The sequence below is a fragment of the Ramularia collo-cygni genome, assembly GCF_900074925.1.
Source record: "Ramularia collo-cygni strain URUG2 genome assembly, contig: RCC_scaffold01, whole genome shotgun sequence".
In the NCBI taxonomy this organism is placed as follows: Eukaryota; Fungi; Ascomycota; class Dothideomycetes; order Mycosphaerellales; family Mycosphaerellaceae; genus Ramularia; species Ramularia collo-cygni.
The window spans coordinates 2,702,958-2,721,936 of NW_019716255.1; the positions used below are offsets into that span (position 1 = coordinate 2,702,958).

The 18,979-nt window shown below is 52.5% G+C and overlaps 8 protein-coding genes; 2 read left to right on the forward strand and 6 right to left on the reverse strand.

The window, feature by feature from the left end:
• Positions 1–1,589: 1,589 nt before the first annotated feature.
• Positions 1,590–2,993, reverse strand: RCC_00911 (probable casein kinase-1 hhp1; the record flags this gene model as incomplete). XM_023766123.1 has 5 exons in its annotated part: positions 1,590–1,644; positions 1,773–2,256; positions 2,308–2,796; positions 2,856–2,928; positions 2,982–2,993. The coding sequence occupies 5 exons, from the start codon at positions 2,991–2,993 to the stop codon at positions 1,590–1,592; spliced, it is 1,113 nt and encodes a 370-aa protein (XP_023621891.1).
• Positions 2,994–3,008: 15 nt separating this feature from the next.
• On the reverse strand, positions 3,009–3,776 carry RCC_00912 (uncharacterized protein; the record flags this gene model as incomplete). XM_023766124.1 has 4 exons in its annotated part: positions 3,009–3,179; positions 3,288–3,329; positions 3,562–3,578; positions 3,653–3,776. 4 exons carry the CDS (start codon positions 3,774–3,776, stop codon positions 3,009–3,011), a joined length of 354 nt encoding a protein of 117 aa, XP_023621892.1.
• Positions 3,777–5,094: 1,318 nt separating this feature from the next.
• On the reverse strand, positions 5,095–5,585 carry RCC_00913 (uncharacterized protein; the record flags this gene model as incomplete). XM_023766125.1 has 2 exons in its annotated part: positions 5,095–5,142; positions 5,202–5,585. 2 exons carry the CDS (start codon positions 5,583–5,585, stop codon positions 5,095–5,097), a joined length of 432 nt encoding a protein of 143 aa, XP_023621893.1.
• Positions 5,586–6,812: 1,227 nt separating this feature from the next.
• RCC_12039 (uncharacterized protein) lies at positions 6,813–7,703 on the forward strand (the record flags this gene model as incomplete). XM_023766126.1 has 2 exons in its annotated part: positions 6,813–6,908; positions 7,020–7,703. The coding sequence occupies 2 exons, from the start codon at positions 6,813–6,815 to the stop codon at positions 7,701–7,703; spliced, it is 780 nt and encodes a 259-aa protein (XP_023621894.1).
• A 490-nt stretch (positions 7,704–8,193) lies between these two features.
• RCC_12040 (related to Probable feruloyl esterase B-2) lies at positions 8,194–9,858 on the forward strand (the record flags this gene model as incomplete). XM_023766127.1 has 2 exons in its annotated part: positions 8,194–9,678; positions 9,742–9,858. 2 exons carry the CDS (start codon positions 8,194–8,196, stop codon positions 9,856–9,858), a joined length of 1,602 nt encoding a protein of 533 aa, XP_023621895.1.
• Positions 9,859–10,994: 1,136 nt separating this feature from the next.
• RCC_00915 (uncharacterized protein) lies at positions 10,995–11,827 on the reverse strand (the record flags this gene model as incomplete). XM_023766128.1 has 2 exons in its annotated part: positions 10,995–11,762; positions 11,816–11,827. The coding sequence occupies 2 exons, from the start codon at positions 11,825–11,827 to the stop codon at positions 10,995–10,997; spliced, it is 780 nt and encodes a 259-aa protein (XP_023621896.1).
• A 1,919-nt stretch (positions 11,828–13,746) lies between these two features.
• Positions 13,747–15,390, reverse strand: RCC_00916 (uncharacterized protein; the record flags this gene model as incomplete). Its single annotated transcript, XM_023766129.1, has 1 exon — positions 13,747–15,390. One exon carries the CDS (start codon positions 15,388–15,390, stop codon positions 13,747–13,749), a length of 1,644 nt encoding a protein of 547 aa, XP_023621897.1.
• Positions 15,391–17,979: 2,589 nt separating this feature from the next.
• RCC_12276 (uncharacterized protein) lies at positions 17,980–18,630 on the reverse strand (the record flags this gene model as incomplete). Its single annotated transcript, XM_023766130.1, has 1 exon — positions 17,980–18,630. One exon carries the CDS (start codon positions 18,628–18,630, stop codon positions 17,980–17,982), a length of 651 nt encoding a protein of 216 aa, XP_023621898.1.
• Positions 18,631–18,979: the final 349 nt, after the last annotated feature.

Genomic DNA, 18,979 nt, shown 5'->3' on the forward strand with positions numbered 1-18,979 from the left:
CTTTCGCAATTCCCCAAACAATCTCTTATATACCATCCGCTCCTCCTCACCCAGCAAATCTCCCGGAACAAGCTCACTCCCATACCATTCCCGCAATCGCCTCACCCTTTCTTCAACACCATCACCTCCGTCCTTCCCTCCCTCTCCCGGTGTATCAACAACACCAGCCTGCATAAATACACTCTCCCTCCATTCTTGCTGGGAAATCTGTCCAGAAGCATACAAACTCTCCACCAGTTCAATCTCTTGTCGTCGAGTATAAGCCGGCCGTCTAGCAGTGGCACTGCTACTGAATCCTCGGTTCGTCCATGGTTTCCGTGGGAGACTCGCTCCGCCGCTGATGATTGCTCTCCGTGATTGCAATCCACTCCTCGCTCTCGCCACTTCTTTGGCACGAATCAACGTCCGCAGTCTGCATGTCGTGCATGCAGGCGCGTGGATCACACGCTGCATAATCATCGTTGATGATGCTGTTGATAAAGACAGATGGATTTCATATCCATCTCGACTTTCCGCGTCGTCAAAGACCGCCCAATGAAATGTCACTAAATTCTGACCAACACGAAGTCACGTTACCTTACCCGTACCTGCATCCAACGACACCTCTGTTCTTGGTCTGCCAAAAGTTTGACAGCAGTTCAGAGTCTAAAGTCTATCGCCGTCCACTCCCACGGTACCCTACCGCCCATCGTATTTTGCCGAGCAGACCTCACTTGGAAGTTGGAACGACACCAGCTCGATCGACATCACCCATATCATGAGTTGAGAATGAGACAATGTTGGACCGGAAGAAGGAAAATATAAAAACTGCATAAACGCCTTGCGTGCAACACATCTCYCCCGCGCATGGCTCTCCTAGCAAGGTGCTTTTCAGGCTTGATCTATTGCTGCACCATAGTCTCCATGCCGCTCCTCGAATTGCCACCTCCCCATGCCTTTTCGCCTTTCCATTAAACAGACCCATCATATCATCCTCCGCCGCGTAGAAAACCAGATGCTGAATAGGAAATAAAGTCAAAGTGCAGGGGTGTTGGTTGGTCCATTTTTTGTGGGTTTGTTGTAAGATATCGTCTTGTTGGAGTGGTTGCTCAATCGTTTGGTGTGGCTTTGTAGATGACTTAATCGTTATCTTCATTTGCCTGCAGGTGAATCCAGCTGTGCTTATCCGTGTCAATTTTTCCCATTTGCCGATGCAAGGTCGAGAAAGTTGAGTGTGCTTGAGGGATAAAGCGCCGAAAGCCCTGCCGAGTGACACTGCCAGAAATGCTGTTCGACTGCCATGACACCCTTGTGCGTCATTGCGTCCGCCTCTCATTGCTTGGGAAGCCTTCGCCCAGATTGTGCTCAGTTGCTCGATGGTTGAGTGATCGAGCTGAGATTCGTCCGGGAGAAAGCATGCAAGCGAGAAGCGAAACAACAGCCATGTGAACGTGCACCAAAACCGATATGAAAAGTGGGGATCCCTGGTTCAGTCCGCGTGAACCTTTTCCAGAGAAGAGCAAATACAAACAAGCGGCCGATGCTGCCATGTGTTGCTTTGCTGATGATTGAAGTTGTGAGTGGCGACCCTGCCCGTGCTTGCAAGCCTTTCAGTAGTTTTGGTAGCCAGGCTGATCAGCACCGCGCTTGCTGGAGCGAAGTTGCCTAAAGACGAGGAAGCAATGTCGTTAGCCAAAGTCTTCATGATCCCCTCGCGCCAAAGCAAGTTCGAACGCAGAGGAGAAGGCGCCTTACAAGACGGAGAGTGGCAGGACATGTGTATGTGCACTCACATTCCGGTGCCCTCGGGTCTCGCTGGGACCGCGCCACGACGATCCTTGGAGAGCTGGCCGGTCTGTCCACCAGTAGCCTGAGCAGTGCGGCGGCCCGACTTCTCCTCGGCCTCCTCGGCGGCAGTACCACCCTGAGCCGCAGCAATAGCCTGGGCGTTCTTCTGGTACTTGTAGACGGTCCAGTCAAAGACGTAGTCGTACTGGAAGCCTTCACGCACAAAGAGATCGCGGAAGATCTTGCGGAGGTAAGAGTAGTCTGGCTTGTCGTCGAAGCGCAGGCTGCGGGTGTAGTTGAGGTAGATGGCGAACTCGTTCGGGAAGCCACGGCAGAGGACCTCGGTCGGGGTGGTCATCTTCTTCTCCATGATGCGGTCATACTTCTGCTTCTTGGTGGCCGCCTTAAGACCTTGCCATGGGAGGGAACCACGGCAAAAGTACAGCATGACGTAGCCCAGGGACTCCATGTCGTCGCGACGAGACTGCTCTGGGAGGTTGTTAATGGACATTCCTTGGAGGGATCATGGATTGTACATACCAACGCCGAGATGCGTGTTGATAGAAGCATAGCGGGCAGTACCAGTAAGGTTCTTGTTCTCGCGATATGGAATGTGGAAGTGGGTCTTGGGGTCACGGTACTTCTTGGCCAGACCGAAATCGATCACGTTGACCTGGTTGCCGCGCTTGCCAATGCCCATGAGGAAGTTGTCGGGCTTGATGTCGCGGTGGATGAAGCTCTTGGCGTGGATGTACTCGATGCGGGAGATGAGCTGGTCGGCGAGGAGGAGGACCGTCTTGAGCGAGAACTTGCGGTTGCAGAAGTTGAATAGGTCCTCAAGGGAGGGGCCGAGGAGGTCGAGCACCATGGCGTTGTAGTCACATTCTGTTCCGAACCAACGCACGAAAGGGATGCCGACGCCGCCAGCGAGCGACTTGTAGACGCGGGCCTCGTACTCCAGCTGTGGGTGCTTGGCCTTGACCGACTCGAGCTTGATGGCGATTTCCTCGCCGGAGATGATGTTGGTGCCTATAGAAGTGGTCAGTGAGTGAGTTCGGAAGGGCAGCACATGTTGGGGGAAGACATACCCAGGTAGATGTCACCGAAACTGCCGCTGCCAATCTTACGGCCGATGCGGTATTTGTTGCCCACGCGGAGATCCTGCTGTAGTGTCAATGCTGCCACCACGTCGTCGGGGAGGGACACGGGCATACCATGGTCGTCATGGTGGGTGTATGGGTTCACGAGAACGCTCGTGTCGGGGAAGATGGGAGGTCGATGTCGGTGTCGAGGAGGATGACACTACCGCTGATGGCGCGACGGCTCGGTATTTCTACCGTTCTTGGTGTTTTGGCGCGTGACGGAGCGGGGTGGGGAGCGGTGGTGTCGGTGGTGACGAAGAAGTGAGCAAGCTGAGGCCGGATGTCAGTTGGAAGGCTCAGGTCAAAGCTGGAACTCAAAGCCGGCTGCCAAGCGAAACAGAAGGTCGATCGCTTGCGGGCGGCCGGATTGCGACGTACTTGGAGTTTGACAACAAAGGGTGCCAAATTTCCCACCTCGAGCTGCGCGAATAATGGAGGTTAGAAAGGGAAGAAAGAGAGCACGCTCGGGCACAGCGGTGAGCAGGGTGTGTTTGCGGTGTGCACGGGGAAGTGGAGCTTGATGAAGCAAGCAGGTCAAGAGGTCAAGAGGCCGCAAGATGCCAGTAAAAGCGCGCAGCCAGCCAGAGGCGCGGGAGGAAGGGTGCTGCAGGCCGGTGATCGGCCGTCTCGGTGACAAGTCGTGTCCACGTACCTTGGAAGTGTCTTGGGCTAGCTGTGATAGCCGACGGGCGCTCAATAAGGTGAGAGCCGCGTGTCGGCGCCGAACGAGGAGAAACACTGACGGCAAATTAGTTGCGGAGCGCGCAAGAAGAAGCGCGGTGCAGTGTTGCTGCTGTTGCGGTCTGTTGTCGGTGGGAAGGTGGAGGAAGGAAGGGCGTGACGGCAGAGTTTAGCTTTAGGGCTCATGAGGCAGGCACCTTGCGCCCTGCCACTGGATTGGGCCGTGACATCTACCTTTCATCAATCCCTCCCAATTTGATGGAGAGCCATCAATCTCGATTTGATGGATCATCGACACCTGCACTCACCCATCATCATTTCACTTTTCCTTCCATCGCACTCCCCGAGAACGACACCGCCCTACAATCCTACAATGTCTGTCTCACAATCTCCCACCTGTTCCGATCAACGTCACACATCTATAACAACCTGGCGGTATGCCTTTAATGTCCCGGCTGCAGCTTCGATTCATGCCCAACCGGGTCTGCCGCAGCCAATAGCCAACCAACCACCCTGTCAGCCCGAAATCACAGGCAAACCACAAGACGTCTGCAGACAGGACATTCCTTGCATGTCACCCACGAGATGCGCCGCACTGGTGCTATATACGTAGGTGGTTGGCAGACGTGCGCGGCTGTTCAAGGGAACATTCCTACGTAAGATGATTATTGATAGCTGCAAGCCATATCAAAGCAAAGCCGAGTGCAACGTTGATCTAGTGCTACGGATCGAACTCTGTACAGAATTGTCTTCAAACACTGACGGCATGTCACATCTTTTGGTGGCACACACATGCCCGAGTGTTTCTACATTCKCCATCAAACCTCCTTGACCGAATTTCCCGCAGATGGCGGAATTGCTGCTCCGAAATCCACATTTCGTTCGCAACACGACAAGTCATGCCGACAATGTCGGCTCCCAAGTTCCAGGGCCAGCACACGTACACGAACACGGAGACGGACAGCTCGCCAGCGCGTTCGCGGCTTTGTGCCAGTGTTACACGAGCTGAATGCAACACCGGCCAGGCCTCGCCTGCCGCACAAAGAGCGCCTAAGATGCCGTTCTAGGTCGCATATGGCTGATACCTCTGACCATCAAAGCTTGACGCCTATCTTTGGGACATTCTTAGACAGACTCGCTAGCATACCGATTGCGTGATGTTACTAACAATACAGCTCCGCGATATGGTCTTGCTGTCCACATGGTCATACGAAATCATTCCATATTGTCCCGAAGGAGAACGCAGATGTGTTGCACAGTGCCTCCCGGCTCGGCACACGCCAGCGGACGCATTCAGATACCAACATGTAGCCAAGCAGCATCAACGAATAAACACGTCGAACTTTCRTGACCATGGAGTGATGTGCTGAGGATGTAGACGACATCTGCCGAGAAGTTAAACGTCTGTGTTGCATCGACTTTCAAATGCATGGTATGCAATGTATGCTGGATCAATGTATGAGCATCAATTTCTGCAAGACTCCTGCTTCAATCTGTCGTTATTCTACTCGAACTTCTCCCATTTCAAAATAGCCCTCGTCTTCGTTCCATCCTGTACCCCCTGTCAATGCCAATATCTATCACATGTCGAGACAGGCACTCAATACTTACATCAAGCAGCATATCCTGCTTCGGTTCCAAGATCATATACTGCTTCCCACCTTCTTGTTGCAATATGACCTTGCGTTCCTCAATCCCACCAATACGACTCGGATCGCTACTGACCTCGACTGTCGTCTGCCAATAAAGCCCTCCTGTATCGTCTTTGAAGAGTTGGAAGTAGCCACAGTACATGGACATTCCGCGAGCAACATATGCGAGATCAGCATCAGGAGCTACTTGCCACGGCTTTCCAGACGGCAAGGCAGCGACGCGATCCGGTCTGAGGAGATGTGCGGCCAGCCAACCACCCTGGGATATAGAGACTCTGCCTAGAGGACTGTCGCCGTGAGGCTTGGCGAGTAGTTTCCGTTCACCGCTACTGCAGTCGAACATCTCGTAGGATATACATTTCCAGCCTCCAGCGACTTGGTCGCGGTATTCGGCCCACACGGATGCCATGATGTGATAGCCAGAGGAGTGTTGGCGAGTGAGTGAGTGAGTGAGTGAGTGATTGTCTTGCTTGCTCCGGTGGCCGATATCGGGTCAGGAACAGCGTCGTGAGTCTGACTCGTCAACAGTGAACCTACCTGGTAGGCTGCGGAACGAGCCGTTGTCGTCCTCATGTCCCCAACGTGTCTCAATCGACTTCCTCTCTCCGCTCCCTCCTCTCTTTCTTTCCTTCACTCCTGAGGAGGACCAGGGAGTTTACTGTGTCGGAAGCCAGGCCAGTATGATCGACGTCGTCCGCTTCCCGCTGCCAGTTCCTCTCAGCCGCCAGTTCATCTTCGCACACCACCTCGCGCTGGAGCCGACGCCGACAAGAAAGTCATGTCGCAATCTCCGACAGACGCAGCTTGGAGGTAACGATTGAATGTCGAGGCGCAGCTTGGAGGTAACGATTGAATGTCGACCGGTCGAAGACTCTGTTGGATACTCGAAGACATCCTTCTTGCGCCTCCGCGGACATGCGAACGAGCGAACGACCGTCTCTACCCATACGTTCCTTCAAGTTGAGACGAGTAGCGCGGCACCCCTGTCCAATCCTGGTTGCTGAAGCAAATCTCATGAAAGTTGTCATCAATCCAGAATCAAAATGGCGATCAGGGTGCTATGCGCTACTCGTCTCAAGATAAAGGACTGCACTCCGGTGCGTTTTTACCTGTAGTGCGCGGGCCCCGCTACTTGGCTGGAGTGGACATCTCATCACGCTCGAACCTATTCTTAAGGATGAGAACTGCATGCGCACTACGGGAAAAATCACACCGTTGTACGACTTCCCTGAGAGGACGGCGGTTTACCTGTATCCAACCTAAGTATACCACAAGCATTTCTCCTTCAATTCAACTTCGTAGTCCCCCTTCACCGTCTGTCTTGCTTCCGTCGTGCCTTGTTGCTCGTCTGAGGTAAACCTTCGCGAGGGTTGCTCCCGAAAGTCTGAACAGCGTCCTCAATATGCTTGGCGGCCATACCACCCACCTACTTGTTCTCTGCTTCTCTGCTCCTCTACTTCTCCATCCCTCCACCCGACCACACTTCTTAGAACGTTCACCATCCTTCATACAACGTTCACGCACGCCCAATCTATCATCGTTCAGCAAACACACTTGACACGTCAAAATCATGCCTTACACCAGATCGATGGCCCTCGCGGCCCGCACAGCTGCACCCGCCGCGTCGCGAGATGATGCAGCATCCGCAGCGCAGCCTGCCAAAGAAGTAAGTTCCCTGCGTTTCCCTCTGTCGTAGTATGGCTATGGCATCAGAGGCGATACCGCCCATAGCAATCACACATTCCACAAGGAGAGAGCCGCTGACATCTATAATCAGGCGTTCCCCCTGCTCGCACTCCCTTACGAACTCCGCGCAATGATATTCGAACACGCAACACGCGATGGCCCGGTTCTCGTGCGTAACAACAGGAAAGCGCCCTTCCAACTGGCTTCTCCGTTCTCCGGAGTGAACCGGCAAATCCAGGCAGAGCTTCAGCCAATCGTGGAACGGCTCACGCCAACCTCATGGAGACAAGCAGGGAAGATCACAGTCGACGTGTATAATCTGAACTTCGATACACTTTTTGACTTTCTAGACGCCCTCACGCGACAGGAAATTCAGGATTACAGAAGACTTGGTACCGTCATCACCCCCAGGCTGCGATTCGGACGATGTTCGCGAAGGTATAGATCACGTCGGCAGATCAGAGAAGAAGACATGGAGTCACTGGTCGACTGGTTGGAGACCTCCATGACTCAAACAGAAGAATGGTCTGGTATAAGTGACTGGAAATGCGAATTTGTTGTCAACAAGCCCGAGACGACGCTCATCCCCTGGCTACGAGCCCTTGACAAATTCTCGGACGACGTATATTTCAGCCCAAGTCGAGCAATGACACGTCCGGGCAAGTTGAGATTGAGACAGGCGATCCAGAAGATCGTAGACACGGGCGTGGATGTCTTGCACAGGTCCAATCTGGTTCTGTACGAAACACAGGCAGGCGATGAAGAAAGATATTGACCATCGCATTGGGATGTTGAACATGGATCGCTTACAGATTTCACCTGTCGCGGGGAGACTGGCATCTCCAGCCACAGACTTCCCATCCCGCGTCGAAGTGCCGATTCTTGGAAAATTCCCGGCAAGGATTTAACCGAATACCCGACATCTTCAATACCACCTGCTTCTCGCCATACCCATTGTTGATCATACCGCCGCATCGCATGCGGGGTTCGCATAAGCACACGAGACCCACCGAAGTGTGGAGTTCTGGCCGCCGGAGTCAATTGCCGCTCTAGGCTGTCGTTCGTCCAGCGATTCGTTGTGCTGTTTACCTCAAACAGAGCCCGCCTCACGATGGCAGACTTTTATTTAAAAAGGTGGGCTCTCCCACCTCCTTGTGCATATATCGCGTGGCCTGCTGGTGGCTGAATCGATTTTCTGGACCTTCAACTACCTTTTCTTTCCTGCCGTTGACCGTTGTTCGACGGTACACTTGGACACCAAAAACATGACACCATCATATAAAAAAAACTCCCTCTTACTTGCACTCGGTTCACTAGCGGCTGCTCAGCAGAGCATCCAATATTCCAACAGTGCATGCTCGGACTTTGCTTCGACCTTCACTTATCCCAATCTGACAATCTATGCCGGCACCAGCATCCCCGCAGGAACAAACATCACCCTTCCCTATGATGACTCGCCCAACAGCTGCGGTCAGCCATACCAGGTCGTGGACACAGAAATATGTCGCCTGACAATGTATGTGACCACCTCATCCCGGTCAGGAATCCACATGGAAGCCTGGCTCCCCTCGAACTGGACTGGTCGCTTCCTCGCAACCGGAAATGGCGGCCTGAACGGCTGTGTGGGCTATGCAGACATGGCGTATGGAGTCTCACTGGGTTTTGCTAGTGTTGGGGCCAACAATGGACACAACGGCACCACGGGCGAGGAATTTATTATACCAGACGTTCTGGAGGACTTCGTTTGGAGGAGCTTGTATACCGAGACAGTGGTTGGAAAAGCCGTCACAAAAGCATTCTACGAGGAAGACTACACGAAGTCTTACTACTTGGGCTGCTCGACAGGCGGGAGACAAGGCTTCAAGATGGCACAATCGTACCCGGATCTCTTCGATGGGATTGTAGCTGGAGCCCCCGCCTTGACTTTCAATAATTTGACGGTATTCTCGGGGTCGTTCTATCCAAAAACAGGATCCAACACTTCAGAGACTTATCTCTCCCCAGCAGAATGGGCGCTGGTCCAACAGGACGTAATGAAACAATGCGATGGTCTGGACGGAGTCGAAGACAACATTATCGAGGCCCCTGAACTCTGCACTTACACGCCCGTCGGACTTCAATGTCCCTCCACGGCAACAAACACATCAAGTTGTCTAACCTCTGCACAAATCAAAACCGTTTCCGCAGTTCTGTCCGACTTGCACGGTGAGAACGGCGCTCTGATCTACCCACGTCTGCAACCTGGCGTTGAAGTAGCCGCCTCAAGAATCCTCCTCACAGGTCAGCCGTTTTCTTACACAGCGGATTGGTTCCGCTATGCAATTCTCAACGACACCACCTGGGATCCTGCAACGCTGGATAGCGCAACTGCTGCATACGCCGCCTCTGTCAATCCCTTCAACGTGGAGACTTGGGAAGGTGATCTTTCCGCATACCGAGATCGTGGAGGGAAGCTATTGCATTATCACGGGCAGGCGGATCCTTTGATTCCAAGCACCAACAGTCCAAGATACTATGAACACGTTGTCACGACCATGGGCGCACCGCCGTCGGAGCTCGACGAATTCTACCGCTTCTTTAGAGTCGGCGGGATGGGTCATTGTCGTGGGGGCAACGGGGCATGGGTGATTGGAAGCCAGGGTGGAGCAAGTCCTGAGGCCCAGAAGAACGTGCTGATGAGGATGGTTGATTGGGTCGAGAAGGGCAGTGATGCGGCGCCGGAGAGTGTGACGGGTGTCAAGTTTGTTAATGTGAGTATTCAGCGTGGAGTGAGTGAGAAAGGTGCGGGATGCTGACGAATTTTGCGATTATAGGACGACCCGACCAAAGGCGTGGATTTCGAGAGGAAGCATTGCAAGTACCCGTTGAGAAACCGATGCAAGGATCCRGCAAACTACAAGAGTGCTGATGCATGGGAGTGCGTGGTTTGAGGGTTAAGGTGCTATACGTAGAGACGACAGATGGATAAGCCAAGCTGATGGTGTTTAACCAAGCTGATGATGTTTAACCAAGCTGATGATTTTTAAATACGAGTCATGAAATTTTCGCCAAACAAGTGCAGGTGACTGCTTCGTTCGGTAGGTGTGTCTGGTCATACTACAGATTCTCTAGAAAGCGTCAATCCCACATGTCGTCGCGAAGCTGAAAAACAAATATTCCTTGTCTCAATATATACTCCCATCGACCACAACATATCTTCAACACACTCATCTCACCTGCTTCAGGATCTCATACAATACATCAGCTTTAGCGCCCAACACAATGGATCGAGAAAAACGCCTTCCACGAGAAACGAGAACGGCAAACTCGGTCTAACCACGCATGATGTCGAGAACCTGCCACCTTACAGTACCTTGTCACCATCCTTTCTGCGCTGATCAAGATCACGCATGGCCAAGATATATGACTCCGGCTCCCCAGCGATATCTATCAGTTCCTTGTGATTGCGATGTGGGCAAGTGACCACCGAGACGCTTTGCGGGTATTTCTAGGTGATAAGAGTACTGCCTCTTTGGCAAAACCTGTGAAGAACTCTGGATTTGGTGAAAACTTTGAATGCTACAAATACGACGATCCGCAGCTTTGAACAGCCTCAAACCAGCAGTGGACGTTTTTCGAGTACGTTCTGATCGCTTTTACTGGTCAGGATATCTTCTCCATCATAGCACGAGGGTAGAAAGATGAAAAAGTGCTTTCAATCGCTACAAGACATGACACAGCGTCTTGCGGGAAGATGGGCTGATCAGGGAACGATGGAAGATGTGGGTGACGAGACTACGAGCGATCAGCCAGAAACCAGGACAATTATGGGACGGACTATCAAGGTGGTGGGGGACCTGCTGCTTGTCGTGGTAGGAGACGGCCTGGACCCGGCCCACTTCGGGACCATTCTACGTCAAGCAGGCATCTATCATGCCTCTCGATAACGCAAGGAAAAGGCCAGAAGCGCCGCATGAGATGGGATCCAAGCACAGTCACGAGCTTCGTCACCAAGACATTTCATAACCACGTCGCTGCGTTCAAACTCAGCTAACCAATCCAGTCCGATCCAATCACGAGATCAGCTTTACTTCTGCCCATAAGTAACATAAAACTTCATAGACCACCCCTCAGCCTCCGCCTTCTCCATCTTCGTCTTCTGAATCGCCTCAACCTCAGGGGTCAAACCTCCCAAAATCTGCTGCGCACTAATCGGGAGCGTCTCCTTGATATTTCCCAAAAACCACTCTCCAAAGTCCTTCTTCACACCACTCTGTCCCTTTCCTCCAAGAGGGAAATCATAAACCACCTGCACAACATTTTTGAATCCCGCACTTTCCAACCATCCCTTGATCTTCGGTCCGGCTTTGAAATCCAATCCCATCTTCTCCGTAGTCGCGAAGATTTGCTCTGCGGGTCCATCATCTGGGACAACATTCCCCGCAGCATCGAACATTTGCAAGTTCAATTCTTGGAATTCCGCCCATCCTCCAGGAGCCAACAGCGAATTAACCTTTGAAATGTAACCGGGCCAGTTGGTCATTCCGGCGATCATCAGACGGGAAAAGACAACGTCAAATGGAGCTGGGAGGGAGGCATCGTTGACGTTTCCAACTACGTACGTGACGTTGCCGGGCTTGGCGTGGATTTCTGGGACAGGTTGGATGTCGATTCCTGTGACTGCTGCGCCGGGGAAAGTTTTCGCCAGGGATACGGATGCGAGACCAGTTCCGGCTCCAACGTCGAGGATGGATTTGGGTGAGGAGACTGGAGCGTGGAGGATTTTGCCCATCAGGGCGAGGTAGTTGTTGTGTGATGCATCGAGGCGGGCGTGTTGAGGAGGGAGGTTTGCGTACTGGAATCTTACGTCAGTTGGAGATTGAGGGAAGATGAGGAGGTTGTTCTTACAGAGACCGACATTGTGTCAAGGTTGTGGATTGGCTGGTATTAGTGGGGGGTACTTCTGGCGATGAGTTGTGTGTGATTGATAACAAAACGATGATTTTATTCCGAGGAGAACACCTAGATATATGTATGTGTTACATCCTCACCACATCACTGTCCAGGCGGTATGCTCCCCTCCACCGAACGTTACGTGCTTGCTTGTTCGGCCTCCTCGGGCATTTTACACGCATACCATCTGACAACATGAGTTTTTTTGTCCAGTTTTGGTAGTATACCGATGGACGATCGATCTTGGTATGTCGATGCAGCCCTGGAAAGCTATGCCCGGCTGTAGTAAGCACCCCTGAGTATGCAGGGATGATCCCCACATCTTTGACAGGCAAGCTACGAAGTATCGCTTGGCGTTCGGGGCTCTTCAATGTCGGTGCTTACATATGGTCATTCGGCTATTTTATCGTGGCTGCTATTGCTTATGCAAGTAATGCGTGGTGTTGGAGACCTTGATGAAAACGAATATCGCTCCTGTGTCGATCTTCGATGGAGACTGCATGACGGCGAAGTCATGACCGATGTGGAGCCGTCTCTCTGTGAACGCTGTGTCTGTTGAAGACTTATACCAATCGATAGCACATCGAGATGCGTGCTCAAGTATCGATCTGCTAGTCCTTGACTGACATCAGTACTGTATGCCACCCACAGACCTCCACAACTTCTTCCACTAACTACTGACTACCCCGAGTTTCGGAACGGATCGACGCAAGCTCACCCTGTTGGTCTATACCGCACCAACTCACACCATCATCTCGCGACACGGAAACTCGGCATCAAGACTCGCCGTCAAGGTCGAAATAGCCTCAGAATGATAAAAAGCATGCGGCATGCCAATAATGACGGAGGCATTCGGTGTCGGATACGGCATTTCTTCTGAGAAACTGCCACCGTGGCTTTGCTCTCAGTCGTAGACTCAGAAAAGACAGCTGGCGAGAAGAATATCCCGGAGCTTACCATGTTCGTCGGTGCGGAATGGAAGCCACGTAGCTTGACCGGCAGAGTTGCACCGAGGTTGCAGCCTCCAGAGGCTTTTATGACTGTGGCTATTCTCCGCGTCCATTGCCTTCCCTTCTGGATATCGATTCCCTGCCAGGAGAGAACTTTCGTCGGAGGGATCGAAATGTTCATATCAGAACCGGATTCAAGAAGAAACGGCTAGTGCTCGGACCAATATGCTCGCTCAAAGTCACTCTCTGAAGAGTGCGTTGTCAAGTCAATTATACAGCTGCTCAATCTCGAAGAGCATCGCACTTCCATCGAATCCTTTGGATGAGCTGCGGCAGGCTAACAGGAGAAGTATCAGCCACTCATCCATCATTAGTGRCAAAGACATGTTGTCCGCATGACTCAGCAAGCGGTTCACGCGCTCGCGCCAGAGTCGTCTTCTTCGCATCGCAAAGCAGAGTTCTCTTCGTTCCTGGATTCGGTGAAGTCTGCTGCATGTTCGGCGATCTTCGAAAATTATAAAAATTGTCTCGAGGGTCTGTAAGCTTGAAATTGTCTCTTCTCCAAAGCGATGCTGCTGCTGTGCGATATAAGCAGTGAACTAGGGTTGCTTTGATGAAAGTACAAGCAGAAGCAGCGGAGAAAGTCGAGAAGCAAGTTCAAACAGTCGCCCGAGAAAAACAGAAAGGGCAGACAGGAGAAAAAAAAGGAAAAAAAGGCCGAGTGAAAAAGGCCAGGGCGAGGGATCGATCCATTCATTCGAATGACGATGCGCTTTATGCATCAAGTCATATATCATATCATTTATCATCATCGTGGTAGCTCCAGCCACATATTCCCGAACAAACGCCATGCAATGCCACCCATCCTCGTACAATAAATGTGAAAAGCAAGCTCGGGGTATCAAACCAGCGATCAATGCACTGCTTCCTCTCCAGTCAGTTCTGCACCTCCACAACATCGGTGGTGGAGACTTCCAAATCTCCACCTTTCAATGTTTCCTCCCCCCCCATCACTTCGTCCACAGCACCAACAGATCCATCAGGCCGCTTGATCTCCTCTCCCCATCCGGCAGTCGGCAGTCTGACAACGCCGACTCCATCATCAATCTCGACGGCTTTCTTTGCCAATACAGCCATCTCCAACTCCCACCTCCATTCAATCCTCCTCTTCTTTCCCTCCAACCCTCCCTCCAATCCCACCTGCTCCGCGGACCACTTCCGCTCAAACTCCAACTCCTCCATTCTCTGTCCCCGAATAAGTTCCTGCGCTTCTCGTTCCTGCCTTTCGACCCGATACCGGATTCTCCGTCCCTGTTCTCCTCGCAGGACATTGATAGCACTGGCGTGCTTGCCTTCCATTCCATCCCTCTCCCTCCGAGCGTTGTTCATGAGCAGCATATCCTGCTCGGTGATGCTTCGTCCATGAGGGGTAMCGTTCGAGTAGACTCCAGCGCAATAGGTCTCCATATGTTTAAGAGCAGTAGCGGAGGAGAGTCGTTCCCGTTCGTGAAGTTCAAGAAGCTCGGCTTCGGCGGAGACTTGTTTATCTTCAGCTTCTGAGAGAGCTTGAGCGTGGCGTTCTGCCAAGTCTTCAATAGCGGCTTCATGGGAGGTGCGCATCGCGCTGCGGAAACAGTCATGTTGTTCCGACAAGGCAGTGCGTTTGCCATTCGCCCAAGCAAGAAAGCGAATGCGTTGAGAAATTTGACTTGCGAGGAGTGTGGTGTATTCTGGTAAAGCCGTGATCCGCGCCACTTCGAGCAGTGTCTCCGAGGAAGGCTCTTCCTCATGGGAGTCGCCAGAAGAGGAAGTCGCGCGGCTGGAAGTCGAACCCACAGGGACGGAGGTTCTTCGGGAGGTGTCGGCGGATGGGGCGAGAGATATGGTTTCATCCCATAGATCCAACTTCTCCAGCAGAGCGGCTTGCWCGTCTTCCGTCATGACTTCTTCTACGAGACTCCCAGGGATGGGCTTGCTGCAACATGAAGGAATGGAGCCGCGGGCTGTTTCTATTGCGGCTCGGACGGTGTTCCTCAAAGCTTGTGTGCACACACGATGGCCGCAGGGAAGTTTGTAGACTGCCCGTCGTTGGCTGGTCGAGTCGAGGGGACAGTGCGGGCAGGAGGAGGCATACGGACGGGTCAAACGAAGCATGCTCAACCCTCGTATCCGGCGGAAGTGACGTCGAGGACTGGGTTCCGGGGATGAAGGGTGGGATAGAGGGAGGGAGAAGGTGGAGTGATTCGGGGAGAAGGACAGGGAATGTCGGCCGTTGGGCTTTCCGGTCGCCAAAAAGGCATCGTAGTCGCGGAAGGAGAGGGAGGGACGAGATGGCCGTCGCTCTTCAGAGAAGTGTGAGGTCAATCCTGTAGATTGGGATGCTCGTGAATCGATAGACTCTGATCTTCGAGAGTATTCCGAGAATTGTGTTGCCAGCGATTGCCTGTCCTCGATGTCGACGCCCACCTCTTTCGCCTGGAGCCTCAATCGATCATCCAGCTGTTCCTCCGTCTCGCCGGTATTGATGTCCAGCACATCCAGCAGGTAGGAGAGGTCGTGATCGTGCTCGTGCTCCAACATGGTGACTGGAATGGAAGCAGTTCCTATCTCATGTCTTGGGTGTGTGTGGGCGGTAGATCGTAGTCGTCGATCAGCAGGGGAGGAAACAGAGGTCCGCTCCTACGCGAGAGATGGCAACCGGTGACAGCCTCGTCTTGACAAATCGGCCAACGCCTCGAATCGCTGGATGAGGTTGTGTGTTGCACATGAAACGGCGCAAAATACCGGTCGAGTGGTAGCGACGAAAAGTGAGCGTCGCCAGTGCGTCGGCTGGGGTTCGAAGCGGTGATTGCGCCGGAATTCACCATGCAAGGGATTGGATGTTTCTTGCAAGGGAAAGAACGAGGGATGAGAAGATGAAGAAGCAGCGTCACCAGACATCCGAGCAAGACGAACGTCCATTCATACAAACCACTTCCCACCACAATTCATTCGTCTGGGAGGCGGCATACGAGGATCCAACGGCCGCCCGCCATACTAGCCCTTGTCGGGCAAATCTCCGTCGCTTAACTTACGCCTTTGGGACTGGCTGCTGCCGGGAGATCGAGCCGCCGTAGATCCGATTCGCACCGATTCGCAAACAGACGCCGTCCCTGGCCGTCTAGACGCCGCGGACGGTAAATGTGGTTTGTCAAAAAAGTCCAGCAACCATCTCCTCATCATCATCATCATGATTATCATCGCGAGCATGAAGTGACCATCACCGCATCGTTCGCTTCCCGCAGTGGTGCATCGCCCTCCTCTCGTGCCGCATACCCAGCGCACAAGGCGGGAGGGGAGCAAGCGAGACTCCTGTGCCTCCTGTGCCTCACGCCTGCGTCTACCATCCAAACAGCGCTGTTGCGCGCTCGCACAAACCTTAGCGAGAGCGCATCTCAGACTTGCTTCCTGCCGTGCCTCACCAACAGACCGCCCTCTTCCATCATCTGTGCCACCGGTACGCTCCCCAACTGCATCCCCGGTGAATCTTCGCCAAACAAGGCTGAACTCGATTCGGCCGCATCATGGGCCGGCGGGAGCAACACCCAACGCCGAACGGCCGCCTCTCGAACGGATGGCTCAGGCTCTAACAACTATTATCGATGCGGTGTGGTACTGGAAGTTCTGTGCCTTGTTACCGTCCCATCGGCTTCTRTTGACGAGCCTTACGCGTTACGCCGCGTACACAACATGTGAGGCTCGTCTTTTGTGCTCCAGCCAATCATCAATGAGGTACGTATACCTTTCTTCCAGGCAAAATGCTCACGGGTCGTTGTGGAAATGCATATGAAAAATTCTGGCTCGGTACCGACGCGAGCATCACACGGCAGAGGAAATGTCCCGTGCTCGAGCTGTGAGTATTGCAACACGACATGCATTTATTGTATCTATCCTGTCGTGTTGCAACGACGGCTTGCAAAGACTAGCGCTTCTGGATCATCTCGACATTGTGCTTTAGAATGTTGCGATTGTTCAGCGACTCGAGAATGATCGATCGCAGTTCATGAGCAATGCGCCAAGGCAGGTTTAGCTCAACGGAACCAAGCAGGTCGTCGATCCGGGGTTGTTTCCTGTTTGGACTTGCCGTTGGCATGAGTCGGGCCTTCGAGCCGCTGGTATACACCTGATGATCGGTGAGCGGAGTTGAGATTGATCGATGACGAGGTTTGTAAGGTGGGAGGTTGGAGGTGAGATGGAGCTGGTAAGATTGGAGGAGACAAGTTGACCTCTGTGCAGAAGGAAGTGAACAAAGGTGCGTAGACAATTTCATGTATTCAGCATCTCTTCGCATTGGAAGCTATTCTTGATGGCCAAACATCCGCTTTCGCTGTAGTATGACGAGGATTGGTTCCATGCCAACGCACCAGCGATGAGATGCTCGAAAGGAGTATGTGGGTCTGAGCGACCTCCTGTTCAAAAAGACGTTGTCTGCAGACGATGGAAATCGGGAAAAAAGCGCTGATGATCATGTCGTCGGGAATGGGTATAGCCTTGTGACTTGGAAAGTCACCGGGGTTTGAGAGGCACTGTTGCAGGCCTTCATTTTGCTTCCATTGCTCTTCTCGCATCACCAGCACATTAATATGGTGATTCTGACAGAGAACAGCGTCATTCCTGGCCTGCACACCGAATGCGATACTATTCGCTTCGTTATTCAGTTTTGGAAACTTTACTCAACTATAAATAGCCTGTCTCAAAATACCATGCAGCTAAGAATCATTGGACCGAACCAGAACCAACTAACAGTTACAGGCACATCACAACGCGTCCACCGGACTTTGCAGAGATATCGCAGGGAGTTGGACCGGCATCTCATGATTTTGATGTTGCCCCAACCCTAACCCTTGAGCCCAATGGAGAAGTCATGCCCCCGTCAACACAGGTTACGAGTATCTTCAGAAGATATGCCAATAGTTTTTGTATCATTGTTCGCTCCACGTGCTGTGCGCGTAGGAAGCTGCAGTTTGCAGTTTATTTCCACAATTCCGCCTTGGTGTGGCCACCGCTCCCCCGTACTTCGGAAGAAGCATCTATGCCATGTCTTAGAAAGCAACCTTCCATGACCACGCCTTCTTTCTATACTCATCCCGACATACTCTGCCGAAATCTGGGGTAACCACGCCAGACCTCTCAAGCACCACCAACATCCTTCGACATGTGCACAATGTGGAAATGATACCCCTCTCCCCTCCAAGTCTCGTAATCCTTCTCGAATCCCTTCCGCACATAGAACTCTCCCGTCAATTCCCTTGGCGTGGTAAGAAGGATCCGCAACTTCTTCCCCAAGCCTCCTCTCCTCCTTCTCAGTTCCTCCTCCACAACTCCCATCATATACGTCGCTAAGCCGAGCCCCTGCGCTTCAGGAGCAGTACACATCAATTTCAATTCCCATTCCTCACAACCTTCCTGTACAGGCAGGATTCGTTCCCAAGGCGTGTTTCTCGAGATGATTCCGGAGGTGTTGGGGCCGAGATAAGGTCTCGCGCTTGCTGTTGCTAATACCGTTGGAGAGTCTGGGGCGTGGATGACTAGAGTGAATGATTCGGGATGCGCGAAATTGGTGAGGAATTCCAAGTTTGAGGTCAAGCGATCCCCTTGATTGTTTAGGCCGAGTTCTGGTTTTGTGGCRTTGGCAACGCGGAATGCGTTGTTGATTGTTGACACAAGAGAGGGGAGAAAAGGAGAGGATTTGAGCTGGGATGAAGAGAGGATTGTGAGATGTGTGGGTTGGGAGTGTATGGTTGGGCCTGGACTTTCGATTTGATCTTCCTTGATGGCCATTGTGTGTGGTTTCCTGCGGGTCTCTCTATTGAATAGTGGATACCTTATCCGATGGAGGTGATTAGAACAAGACTTATGGGAAGCGCCGGAAAGTTCTTGTCGTCAATGTTTGTGATGTAGGAACGGAAGAAAGTGGTTCTGAGAAATTCAATGACAACAGGGCGTGTGCCGAGTAGACCAGACGCTATGGAACGAAATCCTTCTTAGCCGACATCGCCATTGTTTGCGACTCTCCTACAATTCGCCAGGCGGTCATTGGTGCAACATGCTGCCATTCTCGAGCCGGCCGCATATGATGAACGATGTTGAAGATGAAATGTACAAACACATAGGAGTTGCTGGTTGAAGT